We start from the raw sequence: 15,959 nt of genomic DNA on the forward strand, positions 1-15,959 counted from the left end.
AAATAAAATACTGAATACAATAAAATCAGCCTTTATTACCTGTATTTTGATATGATTTTATAGTGTTTTGTATTGCTATACATGACCGCTGTCCTTCAGTAATGCTGCGCAATTTACAATTCTGAATTCTGATGATAAAAGTTACTTTGCATGACAGGAAGCAGTTCACAGATCTCAGGAGGGAGCCGAGACCCTGAACCACATATTTTACATTTAAAAACTAAGCATTGAATTGCAATTCTCACATAATGTAAACTTTCATTATGCTTGACTTTTGCTAGACATCTGAAAATAATCGTCTGAAATTGGTCACACGTCAGCTTTTCCAAAAAGCTTTGTACCATGCAAGTGAAAAGCGCTTTGGAAGAAGCGGATACATTGACGCACAGTGACATCGTACGAAATACTAAAAAGGTAGTTATATTTTTTGCAACCAACATTTTGAACTTTAGCCAAGTCATTCAATTTGTACTCGAGCTTATAAGTAATATTTGGCAATGAATCATGCTTCATTACTATGACCTTTTGCCACAAGATCATTGCACTATTGACGTTGCAGCTTCACACTCTGTAACTGCAGCTTCATATCTTGATATGCAATTATTTTTTGCTTCATATTTTCATATATCACGATTGCAAATGTATGTTTTTGTAAATGTTACCCAAATTCACATTACAATGTTATTTCTCCAAATGACTTCAAATCTTATAGCAACGTTATTGCAATTGTGCCTTCGTACATAATTGTAACGGCCATAATCTTGTAATTACAATTTTTCTCCTTATTGTAACTTTCAAATCATTTCCAAAACCTAATGTTTTGTAATTTAGACTTTAGTTCTTGCAATTGGGACATCTTATTCAGGTCTCACAACTCAGTATCTCTCGTGCCTTTATATCTTCCAAATGCATTCTAACAGTCATTTTTTTCTTACTCTGAGGTGTCCTTCCATAAATAACACTATAACTAATAACACTACCAGTGCATCCGAAATGTCATTGGTATGCTGAAGCTATGAAGTGCTGCATTGAAAAAAAAAAACTTATGACACATTAAAACACTGATACATACTGTAAATTACAGTAGGATTGAAAACCATGTCGGAATCCAATGTTTTCTTACCATGCAAGTATTTGATTGCTGCATCTAGACTTCAAGCACATGCCCGAACACATCAAGTGTGGCCAATATGGCTTCATTAATAGAGGTAAGAGTTGACATTGGTAAATGTTGAGGGCTCAGGTGTCACCTTGAAGTGTGAGGTAAGGGGGGGCTTCGCAGGCTCATGGTATCGCCGCTAGATGAGTGATGTGAGGGGGCTTTACCGCACACCAGAGATGGCTCTGCCTCCTTTATTTCCATTGCTCGCTTGTACAGTTCAGCAGCCTTCTCGAAATCTCCCTCTTCATAGCTGAGAAAGCAAGAGTGTAATAGGGTGTTATGGGTTGTTGCTACGTGGTTATTTCCGGCCCAAGTCACACAATTCTGGTTTGCAGATACAGTTACTTTTCCTCGATTTTTCGAAAATTTCGAAACCTTGTAAAGATTCCACATGATGCCAAACGTAGGTTAACGCACAAAACTGTCAAATTAATGCAATATTGTCCTTGCACTGTAATCATTATGAGCACAAGTTCTTAATTGCTGCCTAACACTTTTGTTGAATGTACTGTGAATCTAACTGGCACAGCCGAGTTAAGAAAACATGGCTAACCTGAGTACAGCCAGGTTTTTCAGAGTCTCTCCAACACGAGGGTGCAGTCGGCCAAGACTGTCCTCATATACCTTTAGAGCACGCTCGTATAAAGGCAAAGCATCACTGTGCTGCTTCTGCAACACAAACACACATCAAAAAGAGTCAAATTATCAGAGAACGAACTGGATAGTTTTACAATGGAGAAGACCAAATGTTTCTCACCAGCTGGCAGTAGAGCACTGCAAGGTTAACTAAAGCGGTGGCAACACTGGGGTGTTTAGGCCCGAAGCTCTTCTCTCTGATTTCAAGAGCCAGTTCATATAGAGGAACTGCCTTTTCCAGCCTCCCCTGTCATACACACAAACAGACAGACAATTAAAAAGACAAAAGCACAACATTGCAGAATGGCTGTATGCATAATCGCCACTTGTTTGCTACTGGTTCTGCAGTGCTTGTAAGTTGTGGCTCTTTCATGCGGTTTCTCACCCTGCGTTTATAAAGCATGGCCAAGTGTTTGAGGGTGTAGGCGAGAGAAGGATGATCTGGTGCGAGTGCGAGTTTACGGATGTCAAGTGCTCTTTCATACAGCTCCTCTGCACTCTCGTACTCTTTCCTCTCGCTGTGAAGAGCAGCTAGGTTGTTCAGAGACTGGGCGCAGTCAGGGTGATCCGGTCCCAGCACACGCTGGCGCATCTCCAGGGAACGGGTCAAGAACATTTTTGCAGCACTAGGTGATAAAAACGTTCAAATTCTCATTATATAAATGCAAATGGAAAATGTGCATTATTAATAAAGTACTAAAATATAAGAATAGTTTACAACAACAAAGTAAGTCTTTTGTCTATTGAGTATATTACACAAGGAAAGACATTTAAACCATTTTCAAGACAAGAGATGTTTTTTTTTTTTTTGACTGGTTCAAAAAAACATTAATACAGGCTGGATGAAAATGCAAATTCACAAATCTCTGAAAACTCTGAGAGTAGGTGGTGATTATTAAAAAATAAAATAAAATAAAAAGATACTGGTTACGCCAGCTACCCCTGCACACAAAGCAGTGCAAAGCTCATAAACACCTCCACCAACACAAAAAAACATGAGTATTATAGTCTTAGCGAGGCACAGTGACAGGTTTGATATATATGACACCATCTGAAACTTTGAGGAAGCCGTACTTTGCAGAGAGATCTGAAAGAGGAAACGCAAACTCAATGTGTGCTCTCATTTAGCTCCACCTGTACACTGAAAATGTACAGAGATAGAAGAACCAACCTGTCTCTCGGGTATGTTGTGTTAACTTTGGACATCACCATGATGAAGAAAATGCCACAGAGGCTCATAGAGCTCATTGGAAGATCAATACACATCATGTGGGGCCAAGACACGACTGTTAAGGTGCTACTTTGGTTGCAAAGAAAAACAACTCCCATGACAGGCATGTAGAAGAAGTAGACCCTGCTTAACCCACTCATTGGGAAGAATACAGTGCAAATACTACTGTTTTTTTTGAACATGTTTTTGAGCAGCCTGAAAAAAATATGTCCAAAATATTTAGTAAAAAAGAATTCAACAATACCCCAACAATGCAAAAATATCTACTAAAACGGTTGTAGATTAGATTTAGATTAGTTTTTCTCATTATCCATGACTGAAAATCTGCATTGCACAGTTCAGGATGTGTGGTGTGCACGAAATGAAGATTTACTCACTCCAGGTTGTTCTGCAGGTAATAAAGCACTCCAAGCTCATTTAGAGTCTTGGCACAATCAGCTGAGTCTTTGCCAAGAGTAAGTTCCTCTAACTGCAGTGCCCGTCGCTTTAAGAGAGCGAAACCATACTAAAAACAACACAAGCAAATACTGTATAAGAGATGCTGTTATTTGAGTGGGACCAAATCAGAAACAAAAGTGGCTAAAATTATTATTTGGCCTTTCCTTACCATGTGGCCTTTCTGTCGTGCCGTCTTCTGTCTGATCTTGACCGACCTCTTTCTCAACTTCTCGGCCTGCTCATATCTAGATAAAACAAATCAAAAAACAGAAGAATGAATGAAGGATGTCATTTTGTAAAATTAGTAATTGCAAATAGAAAACAAACATCTTATAGTCTTACAGATAGGAAATGACCAATAAAATACAGTATTTACAAACTAAACAAGGCATCTCACTAGGACTTGGAACAAAGCTTCTGCAATAGCTGCGTAATGGAATATGAATTAAAAAAAATGTTCTGTACTTGTTTTGCTTCTGGTAGAGGAGTGAGAGTGAGTCTAGTTCTCTAGCCACAGTGCTGTGTTCAGGGCCGTAAGCGTTTTCACAAATCTCCATAGCTTGTTTGTACAACTGCTCTGCGTTTCCAAATTTCCTCCAATGAACGTAAACCCCTGCCAGCTGGTGCAGGGACTGAGCCACACTTGGGTGGTCCGGATCCAGAGCCGTCTCACGGATCTCCAAGGATCGCTGCAAGGGGGCCACCGCCTTAAATACAACACATACACGTTATTTCCGCACACTTCAAAACGAAACGGAGGTGATCATCAGTCTTTCGGTCTGTATCACCTGACTGAGCATTCCCAGGTCTTTGAGGAAGCGGCCCAGTGTCTCGTACAGGTTCGCCAGTTGGCTCATGCTCTGCTCACTCTCACAGGTCTTCTCAAAGTCTTTCAATGAGTCGAAATACTCCGTCGCCATTGAGCACTTATCCTTACCAACAAACTGCCAGTGTGCCAGCAGCTCAGAGAAATGACCCTGAGAACGCACATCAGCACCAAGGCGTCATTTTAGACACAGATCCACACAAGAATCCGAGATACAGCAGGAGCGTAAGAACGTACCTCTTGTACAGGTTCTGGGACACAAACAAGTTAAGCAAACTCATCTGAAGTTTACTTGATCTTCCTGCTGCTGCAGTAACCACGGCAATTCATCAGCCACCCTCCATGTCACTCGTTCTTGCCTGAACCAACAAAAATTATTTAACAAAACGATCCAACATGGCAGCTATTTGTCATATAATAATAATGATTACTAATTGTAAAATAAATCAATACAAAATATTGTAAATGTGGTAAATATTGCAAAAAATATATAAAATATTACTATTACAATAGTACAATTGTACTGCAATAAAATTTTTAATTTACTTTATTATTTAAATTTGTAAAACAAATACATACAAAATAAATGTAAAATATTACTAATACTATAATGCCATTATTCTGCAATAAAACATTTTTAAAATAAAATAAAATACATGTAATTAGTATCACCTTTTCATTTACAGATTCTAAGTGTGTTCAGCCTTGAAATCACAGCAATTGTTTTCTCCTCAGATTTAAACAATTCTCTTCCCAGGTCAGAGAATACAGAAACACACATAAATCCACATTAACTGCATTAAGTAATCTTACTTCAGCTGTTCACTGAAGAACCGAATGATTTTCTCTCTGTAGGATCCACGACATTTGCCCCCATCCAGAAACTCTTGGTTGACCGCTTCACATGCCTGGAAATGATACTCAGTTACACAAACCAGTTCCCTTTAATTTACCTCCGTTAAAATACACCCAACAAAGTTCAGAGTAACAGTTAGTTTCAGACATACACACCTGTGGGTGCTGAAAGCGAACGAGACCACAGGTGTAGGTAATGATGAGAGTCTCTCCAGACTGTGGAGCATTGAGGTGAGGCGGGAAAATTCAGGTCTGGGAACAGCTCCAAAGCCTCTGATTCACTGATGCCGTTGTGACTGGCACACACGAGGCACAATAACTGCAGAAGTAGAAATTCACATAAGTTATAAGTTGTTTTTAGCAATACTCTTCTTGGACGGCTAACTTTGTATAGGTGACCTCTTTCATTAAGTGTTTTCCCGATCTGTGCTGAGTGAGTCTAGCGCCACCTTCAGGCCCAGTCTGTATAGCGATACTGTATCTTGACACGATGCACACTGCTGTAGAGTCTTCTCCAATGTCCAGGAAGATCTAGAGCTGACAGATTAAACATAAAATCAGACAAAGGGTGTGCTAAAGAGAGACTACTGGCTGTTTTAAGATTACTGTAGGTCTAAAGCCACCCTCCTTATTACTTAACTTGTTAACATAAATGTATACATTTATATATATATATATATATATATATATATATATATATACTGTATATATATATATATATATATATATATATATATACACACACACACATTTTTAATACATACATATATATATATTTATTTATTTATTTTTTGTAAACATTGTACAATAAATGTTTCACTTGTATTAAACCAAGCTTGCCTAGCAGAAATTTGTCAATTTCAAAATGAAATGATACCTTTGTCACTTTTGAAAATTAACATTCTACAATATATACAGTGGTGGACAAATTATTAGAACATTATTAAAACATTATTTCATTTTACAATGTGCATGGTGTTTGCTCTGAGCACAACAAATATCAGATGAAGTGAGTCATACAGGTTTTATACACCTTTAAAATGAAAAATTTGGTATGTCTACCTTTTGTAGCAGTTACAGCCATGCATGTCTCTGGCATAGCGTCACCATATACCTTATGAACTTATGAAACTCCTGAAACAGTAACGTTATCCCATGCTTTCTGCAATTCAAGCCAAAGGCTTTTCTTTGAATGTACAAAAGATCTGTTTGGTGTTATTGTCCGACTGTCCTCAAATTAGCTCGATAGGGTTGAGGTTCAGACGTTGAAAGAACCAGTCCAACATCGTCATTGTTCGACTCGGCATTGCAAAAAAATTGTAAAATTGACATACCACAGACCCACAAACACCACAATTTCACAATCTACTCACTGCGTAACAAGTCTCGCCAGTAATGAGATATAGAGCGCGTTGCATGTCGCAGCTGAACGGCAATGTCTCTCCAACTTCTTTTCCTGTTTGCAAGCAATACAGACAAAACCCATACTCAAAATTCATACGCAAATATGAACACAGACGGACAAGGATGCCTACCTGATCTTTGGTGAGTTTGATATCACTGTTCACACACTCTGTGCTGATGACAGTCTTCACCTCTCTGGGATCGAGTGGGTCTAGGTGCAGCGTGGGCCACAATCTAAAGAGCAGAACATGTTTTGTGATTGTCTACATGTGTGTAATATTATACGAATGTGCAATATTAGGTTTTTAAATGTTTTTTTTGCATTACAAACCTCCATGCCTGTGGGCAGGTCTCCACATTAACTGACACCAGTACTCTCACATTAGCAGGAAGAGGATCAATCAACCACTTCATGTGTCGCTCAGCATTCTGGGGAATACAAAAAATAATGGCTGGTAAATAAAAATGCTATACTATTTTCTATCATTTTTTTTCTTTTCAAATAAAACACACAAAAAAGTCATACACAAACAATCTAGTCAATAACAAATATCTAATATCTAAATATTTAAAACGACAAAAGGTAAAAATCCATACTATTAACTCCCACAACAAAAGACAAAAGGTCCCGCATATAAATGTAGGCGTTTTCCATCATCGTAGATTGATAAACATGATGACAGACCACAAAAATACCACAGCAATGAGGAAGATTATTTGAGGAAGTGTAACCTGTATTTGGTCAATGGAGTCAATAATGATTATGATGTTGCCATGGTGACGTGCAGACAGCCGCTCTAGCCAGCGCGGGAACTCTTCGAGGATCTTAGAAGGGTCCATCGAAAGACCGGAAATAGACCAGAAATGCTGGAGCAGCTACAAGGTCGATTGGGAAAGAGAACTTATTCAGAGGAAAGTTCTATATTTAGTTAACTATGCTTGTATTGTGTCTATAATAAAACCCTTGAATGTGACCTAACTATGTGGTGTCAATCATTGAAAATATGTTTCAGGAGGGTCTTGAGAGCAGACGTCCATGTGTGTCCATGCATTTACATAAAAAAATTCTGAATTCAAAATTCAAAAATGTCTGACCTTCACTGTGAGGCGCTTAATGATGAGGACTGGATCTGTGCTGCTAGAGAGAGATGTCCCGTAAAGTGATACAGGATGAGCGTGTTGGGAGAGTTTTTCTGCTGTAACTCTATCCTGCGGAAAATGACATTGTTTAGACTGTGAAAATGTATGTACATTGTGCAAAAATACCTAATATCAAGAATTAAGATGAAACAACCATTTAGCAAGCAGAAGTGATTTTCCCGATCCAGGTGCACCAGATACCAGCAATGGTGGGGTGGGTGGAGGGGCGGCTACCATGTCATTGAGTCGGTCGACATACTGAGAAAGAAAAAAAAAAAAGAAGCGAAACAACCTTCAACACATTTTTTGCCATTCGTCGTCATATTTCATATTTGGTTGCTCTAATAATAATAGTAATAATAATAATAATAATATGTACTGTATGTACATTCAGCTATGATAAAATACACAAAATAACAAAGCCATCATGCCTTCTGGAAGCTGAATCTGGAAGCAGCGCTGCAAGCCTGCTGGAACGCCTCAATCTGCTCCTGCTCATCATGAAGATCCCACAGCACATCACCAGAGTCTTCCTCTTCTCTCTCCTCCACCGCTCCACTCTCTTCTAACTCCAATCCTAACAACTCCTAAAGAACAAGAGACACATCTTGTACAAATGTCTTTTTGTTTAACATTATGGATCTCCTTTATAAAATACGGTCCTCTTCCGGAACCTTAAAATAGTGAGCCACGCTCTAAACAATGCTTATATTTTTTTTACTCAAACTTTGGGTGATTTTCAAAGCGTTAGAGAGGTTTTTTTTTCACTTTAGTGGCTGGGTTAGTTTATCTCAACACACTTTAGTTTAACACACTTTCTGTTCCATAAAGGTAAAGGTAACACTCAATTGTTAACATTAGTTGATGCATTAACTAACATAAACAAACAACAAACAATACATTTATTACAGTATTTAATAATCTTTGTTAACATTAGATAATAAAAAACAACCAATCGTTGATAATTCATGTTAGCTTACTGTGCATTATCTAATGTTAACAAACACAACTTTACGATTTTAGTAATCCATTAGTAAATGCTGAAAGAAGTATTGCACTTTAGAAGTATTGTTCATTCTTAGTTCATGTTAAATTGTTTTGTTAACTTAGGTTAACTAATGAACCTTATTGTAAAGTGTTTTCGTTGTGTGTTCATTTTGAGCCCAAAATATAGGCTGACAATAATAAGCAACCCTATTTGCATTGTTTGTTTAAAATAATGTGTGCTTGCCAATAGTTTCGAAGCTCTTTATAGCTGGGTTATTTTTAATCAAATCATATCTAAGTGCACGATCAGTTAAAGCAAGAACATTAAGCACAAAAATGCTATTAACCACAACACCCTCTTGTGTTTTCCTGTTTGCATATGTTTGTACCTGTTTGACAACTCTCTCAAGCTGAGTGAAGATAAGAGCAGCACCTTCCTCCACAGACCCTGCATGATCCACCACCTGCAGAAAACGTTAATTCACCAAAATAAAGTGAACTAAGTTTCTTGGTAATTTTTGACCAAAACATGGCGACTTTTTAGATATTTAATCTAAACAAACAAAAGATCCTGGACTTCATTCGATGAGTCTAAGAGGTCATAAAAACACACACTGGCTGTTTGCATTCAAAACTGACAGACCAATGTAATAGATGGAATGTATGTAGTGGATTGCCAAAGGTTTGCCTTTTCCATGTGAAACAGTAAACAAAGGGGTCAAAGAAATAAGATCTAAATAAGACCTAAAATGCTTAGAATCTTAAAGTAGTGCATGTTATTATTATCTCAAGGAAATTTGTGTTTCCTTAAAAACACAACTAACCACATAGAGTCAAGTTGTAATCCTTTTTCTAAAAGTGTGAGGTTTTTACGGTGCTATATAAATAACATGTGTTTCATTAGTGCTATATGTGAGAAGAAACCTAAAGGTACATGCCAATATTTTTGAATATAGGCTCAGTTTTCCAACTGCCCTAGAGTTTCTGAATCCATCCAGTCAATCTCTGAGTCTGGTGATAGCACGTAGATCATTGAATCTAAATAGACCATTAGCATATTACTCAAATAATCTATTCAATTATTTAAAACTCGACTCTTCTGTAGTTACATCATTTAGTAAGACTGTTGGAAAAGGGAAAGTTATGAATTTTAGGCCAATATAGAGACTATACTCTAATTCTGGCATAATTATCAAGGAAATTGATAGTATTACGTAATATAATACTATAATGCTATAGTATTACGCAGAGCCTGAAAATAGGCCAACTCCCGACAACACAACCAACAGGACCACATGCTAAACTGCAACTAAAAACGCTACCGACAGACACAGAAATCAGCTGAAAGGAATTGGAGACAGTAAAATTTATTTGGAAAGATAGAAATTGAGCCTATTTTCAAAAATAGTGGTGTGTTCCTATAAAAGAAGAACTCCTAAAAGAAATTTTATCACCTATAGTAAGTTTAGAAAAAAAATAAAGAAATAATTTTGAAACCCCTGTGATCTTCCAAAAAAAAAAGAAAAAAGAATCTTCAGAGCCTTCAGGAATATCAACAAAATTTTTCAACCCATAGCTTTTTAAATTACCTTAAGTTTGGCACTCTTGTCAGCTTTGTTAACTCTCTCTAGCAAGTCTCTAGTCGATGGGCTAAGGGTTGAGACTTCTTCCTTTTCTCCTTTTCTCTCACCGGTTCGCAAATACAGCAAGAGAGGCCGAGAGTCTGGGGTTTTCACGAACGCTTCCTCCACATCCTCTACAACGCAACTAAAACAACAAAACAGATTCAGCAGATTCATTCGACAGAGAAATGTGACAATAACATGACAAAAAGTACAGACAGAAAGATCACCTGGACACCGAGGACTTGAGCAGCAGCACGCACACAGAGCTCCTCTCGATCTCAGCCTGCGTTCAGCGGCAAACAGAGCAGCCTTCTCTTCAGAAAACGACACGTTTAGGTAGAAATGTCCCAAACCCTCACAAAACCTCTGCAGCTTCAAAGAATGAGTCTGAGAGAGAGACAAACTGATGAAGAGTGTTAAAATGTGATAACGCAGCGTATGTGTTAACGTATCTAGCGTGTGTACTTGTATAAAGGCCTGCAGCTCCGCTCTGGTCTCCTGCGTGTATATGAGGTAGCAGCGGACTGTGTTACTCCACAGAGCCTGAGAGACGTGAGGAGAAACTTGCAGCAGACTGGCTACAGCTGCATCCCAGTCATCTGAAACACCAACACACGAACATCAGCATACGCACATGTACACCTACAACAAGCACACGCACAGGTGCAAATTCACCTCTGCTGACATTGGCAAGCGGCCCCTCCACGTCGATGAGACTGTGAGCGAATTCAGGACCCTGTGTGTCTGCTGTAACTGCATCATACTGCCCATAGACGGCTCACTTCCCAAAATGCCTCCACTCCAGTACTCACACTGAGTTCCTGCAGCTGCACAGAGTGGAAATTAGGGATGAATTTGTACAGAAATTTTGATTTTTACAATAATGCTCCAATCTAGAGTTTCGTGAAAACTTGGGACAGTTGGGAGAGAAAAAAAAAACGTTCTGAACACACAAACCAATAGATCAATAGTGCTGGGAAATGATTAACTGTGAATAATGATAGATCTTGATGATAGATTTTGATAAATAATCTCTTACTCGTGACGGTGGTGTGGTTGTCGTCTGAATCCGAGTCTGCTGGATCATAAATCTGAATGCCTTGAGCGTGCAGCTGTTGAAGTTTTGACTCTAGATCTCGTTTTGCCCGCAGCAAATCCTGAATTTCCTTTTCTTTAGTCTCACGGAATATCTGCAGGGCGATTTAGGACAGAAATAAAGATGAAAGAACACACTGAACGCTAGAACAGCTAAAGGCTAAAGAGGCATAATGTAAAAGCAAAAGGTTTCAGACAGGGGCTTGTGAAGATTTAGGATTTCGCAAAGTAAGAATCACCGCGAGTCAGTTGACGTGGGAGAGAAGAGAATGAGATTCGCACCTTAAACTGCCGTTTAACCTTGTCTCTGTCGTGTTCAAAGGTAGCAGCTCTCTCCATGGCTTGATACTTTGCCTCCAGGGCACTTTCCTTCTCTCGAAGAATCTTCTGGTAAGTCTTCTGAAGGGCCTGACAACCAGAGAAACACAGATTCAGCAAAATGTACTTTTGAAAAAAAAAAAAAAAAAAAAAAAAAGTCGTTTTATATAAATCTTGAGAAAAGTAACATTAATTTCAACATTTCTTTGTACTTGATACATGGGTACATCCACTGATTTACTGATTTAAAATCGATTCATGAATGAAAAATTAAAATGTAGTTTACACTCCATGATAATACATGGTATGATAATAAACTATTTTGATATTTTTAGAGGGGAAAAGGTCAAAAGTGTTATATCATACTGAACTGTCTTGATAATAAAATTAAGGTAAAAATAATATAAAGAATGGCATTTTTTTGTTTTAAATATTATTATAAATATTTATTATACTATTATACTATTATAAATATTTATTTCATTTATATTTGGACATTTAGTGGATGCTTTTATCTTGTAATAAATCATTATTTGAAAAAATATTTAGCTTTTATTAAACTTTTTCCCATTGTCATAGGGAACAGCCAAAAATGCATTAAAATCATAAAACGTCAAAGGAAATCATAATAAGCATCCTTAAAACTGTGTGCCAAGAAAACCTCTTATAATATGAACTTTACATCAAATAAACCAGATAATTTGACCTGAATTTAATAAATGAATAACTACATTTTTTAAATAAATATATAAATAAATATACCTTAAAAATTCCCTTTGCCTGTTTACTTTTTTTTTTTTTTAAATAGCATAAAAGCTTTGCAAATTCATACAACAACCAAATATATAAACAGTACATTTCTAAAAATCTTGGCACGTCTGTTTTAAGGTATATATATTTTTTAATCTTTTGTTTTCCTCATATTCTTTACTAATTTGTCTTTATTTCTGCCCAATCTGTCACAGCCCCACATTAAAAGCTTGATTTGTTATTCTCCCTCAAACCTGCAGCTCAGCGCGCAGTCTCTTGTTCTCCTCATCCAGCTTGGCTTCTTTCTTCTGCATGGAGGCAACCTCATTGTTCTTGCTGACCCGAAAGATCTCATAGTCCTTCCTGAGCCTTTCATACTCAGCCGCGTACTCCAGTTCCACAGATCCGGTAGATTTGAAGCTGGCGCCGATGACACGAGGCCCGCGACGGAAGGAGCTCCGTAGCAGACGAGCCTTTGGCTTCACCTCCACCGGTATCTCACATGCCTCCCCTCCCTCACCCCCGTACCCATCCTCGATCACCTCACCGGGACTCACCAGAGAGGATGCCGTACCCATAACAACGGATGAGAGGTGCCACAAAGACACCCGTCAGCTAGATCACTTACGCTCTTCCAGACCGAACATTGACGGTTCTGTTGGAAACAGGAAGCAAAAGTAGTGTGCATCGGTTCTGATACATTTAACCGTGGATTTTAAGTTTCATTTGAAATTGTGTATCAAAGAGTAGAGCTGCACAGGCCAAAAAAGTTGTGATTTGCTGTATTTGAGAACTAGATATGTATGGCCCTGAGGTCATTGTCACCGTGTATCAGTACTGCCACTTTGGGGATTTTGTCACCAAATTTAGCTACTTTCTCATTGTTGGGGCTATTTTAGCTATATAAAAAAATATATATACTTGGCCACACCCTGCCTTAGGCCTCTGACCTCTCATGTTTGCTCTCAATCACACCAGGCCTTCAATGACGCTCACCGGTCTGTGTATGACATCAACAAAGTACAACGAGAGCGGTTAAATATAATGAACATATGGGGACATCAGCTGTCAAACGCTCTCACTGTACTTTAATGTCATACACTGATCGGCCGCTGCAGCGCCGCCTCGAGTCGAACACACCTAATATAATAATAACTTAAACATCAATCAAGAAAATGTGGGACGGGATGCCGTTTTTTGCACTTACGTTGTAGTAATCGAGTGTGTTGACTGAAAAAAGTTTGTTTGAATAAAGTTTTCATTTCTGGAGAATTATAATATCTCTTATCTGTTGCACTTGAGCAGGACAGGGATGCACTTTGAGAGCAAATTCCCAAGATTATGTGTCTTTACATCATTTCCATCATGTTTAATGTGCTTTACTTCTGTTAATAAGAATAAGAATTTAAAACGGGGGAAATATTATAATGAAATTGATGTTTTTACTCTAATACACACTGGACACAATTAACGGTACCCTTTTATTGAATACTTTTTAAAAGCTCCATTTGCCAAAATAACACCCAGTGACCCATTTTTGTGTTGTTTTTTAGGTTTGTTTTTTGGATTATTGTCCAGTTGGAAGACTCAAACATAACCCATTATAAAATTATTAATAAAGTCACTTTTTAGATTTTTATCTGTTGATATCTGATAGAGTCAAAGATGCCATGTGTCTAAACAAGACGTCCAGGACCTCCAGCAGAAATATTTCCATAGAAGCTAGTCACGATTAAAATACCAGTCCTGTATTTTCTGTAAGTTCTGCAATTCTCCAGCTGTGGTCCTTGGAGAGTCTATAGACCCTCAAACCCTCCTGCATTAGGACAATATATACACATCTTCTTCCAGGCAGTCTTGTAACATGCTCTATTGATTGGAAAGAATTGCCCCATGGTGGAAGTATTTCTTAAAATCACTTTCTTATTTGCAAAGCTCAATTATCTATTGGAGCACATCTTGGGAAATTCGGCCTTTGTTTTCCATCCTCTTTCTATTCTTGTGAAACTTGAAAATTGTGAATATGAATGGGAATATACAGATATTTTACTATTTAAGAATTTCTAGGGGTACCAATAATTGTGTCCAATGTATATTTGAGAAAAAAAACTTTACTTCATAACGAGATTTCCCCTCATTTTATATTGCAGGTTTACTTTCGCAGCTTTTTTTGTCATATTTGCCAGGGATGCCATATATTTTTTTCTGACCACGTGTGTATGTACACATTGGCATATAATGTAAGAAGAATTGCTTTTGTCAGATAATTTGGAAAAATTTAAAAATGTAACTTTCTCAATATTTACATTTTTTGCAAATCTGTAACTCGGACAATTATTGTTGCACCCTAACAAACCAATACATCATTTAGTTTTCAGGTGATGTACAAATCTCAATTTTAAAAAGAAATGGACCCTTTTGATTTGTTGTCCAGGTTCACAAATTATGTTTGCTCCTGTAATTTGGTTCAAAATCTAAGGTGTACAGCACAATGAATTACTAAGAGACAGTGTCTACATTTTTGCTTTTATTAATGCATGTTTGACTTTTTTTATAAATAGTAAAAATCTAACCCTAACTAAATCAAAGTCAAGCAGTTTCTCAAATTTGGCTGATTTGGCACGCAATTCATCTTTTTTGTATCTTTGTTTACTCGGGGATTTTGGCACCTTTCTTTTTAAAAATGTGTTAAATGTCTTTAGCGTGTATAACTTATATTATGTTTGCACTTACAGCGTCAGTTCCACAGTAGAAATGATAAGAAAAGGAAAACATTTATGAGAGGTTGAGACGAAGTATATGATCTGACGATCCCATAAAGTCTGTTTGTTTGGTTTGTATCGGGTTAGCATGTCGTTCATTACTTTTACGGTGTCATCAAATCAAACGCATGGAGGACGTGGATATCTGCGTATTTAATGCTTAAACCTCACCTTAAACTGTGGTCTTGAACCCTGCGGTAATCCTGAAGACGATGTGCGGGACGAATTCCAGCAGAGCGAAGAAAACACTCCACCCATCCGAGAGGACTGGGGAGATCCAGAACAACGAACTTAGAACCCAAACCTGATACCAATCTTAAAACCCCGAAATATATATAGATAAGTAACGCGTTCATAAACACGTCTAGCATATCAGTCAAAAAAGTAAACAAATCACACTATTGTACACGTTTTCTCTCCAACGTCTTCCTGACAACCGCGTTACTAGGCACGCCTTCTTCTACGGGTCCACTGTGCGACCAAAAAGCGTATCTTTCCTTTCCTTTCCTTTCCTTTCCAAGCGCCATATGCTTAAGTAATTTCAATAAAAGTTTACAAGTTGAGAGTCCCGTTTCAATAAGGATGTTCAATCAAAGTTTTAACTTAAACTCTGAGTTGACTCACCGAGAGATGAAAAACTCAAGAGTTATTGGTTTCAGAACAGTTCAATTGTGTTAGTTTACTTAACTCTGAGCAGGTTGACCGCCATGATCAGTAAACCGCCGAAATT

General features: G+C 37.7%; 1 protein-coding gene across 1 annotated transcript; it reads right to left on the bottom strand.

The window, feature by feature from the left end:
• Nucleotides 1–15: 15 nt before the first annotated feature.
• Nucleotides 16–15,681, bottom strand: LOC122332273 (nephrocystin-3-like). Its single transcript, XM_043229564.1, is given in 34 exon segments — nt 16–1,412; nt 1,716–1,831; nt 1,920–2,045; nt 2,184–2,424; nt 3,407–3,534; nt 3,637–3,712; nt 3,933–4,174; nt 4,256–4,444; nt 4,527–4,597; nt 4,600–4,652; nt 5,107–5,201; nt 5,305–5,351; nt 5,354–5,386; nt 5,389–5,486; nt 5,566–5,685; nt 6,522–6,604; nt 6,684–6,786; nt 6,884–6,981; nt 7,285–7,428; nt 7,648–7,700; nt 7,703–7,761; nt 7,847–7,950; nt 8,124–8,279; nt 9,069–9,143; nt 10,269–10,446; nt 10,532–10,586; nt 10,589–10,691; nt 10,770–10,903; nt 10,980–11,045; nt 11,048–11,131; nt 11,344–11,494; nt 11,682–11,807; nt 12,722–13,122; nt 15,401–15,681. Coding segments are annotated over 33 exon segments (3,897 nt in total). The 5' UTR covers nt 13,046–13,122; nt 15,401–15,681; the 3' UTR covers nt 16–1,246.
• Nucleotides 15,682–15,959: the final 278 nt, after the last annotated feature.

This window comes from Puntigrus tetrazona, unplaced genomic scaffold (assembly GCF_018831695.1).
Source record: "Puntigrus tetrazona isolate hp1 unplaced genomic scaffold, ASM1883169v1 S000000008, whole genome shotgun sequence".
NCBI lineage: Eukaryota > Metazoa > Chordata > Actinopteri > Cypriniformes > Cyprinidae > Puntigrus > Puntigrus tetrazona.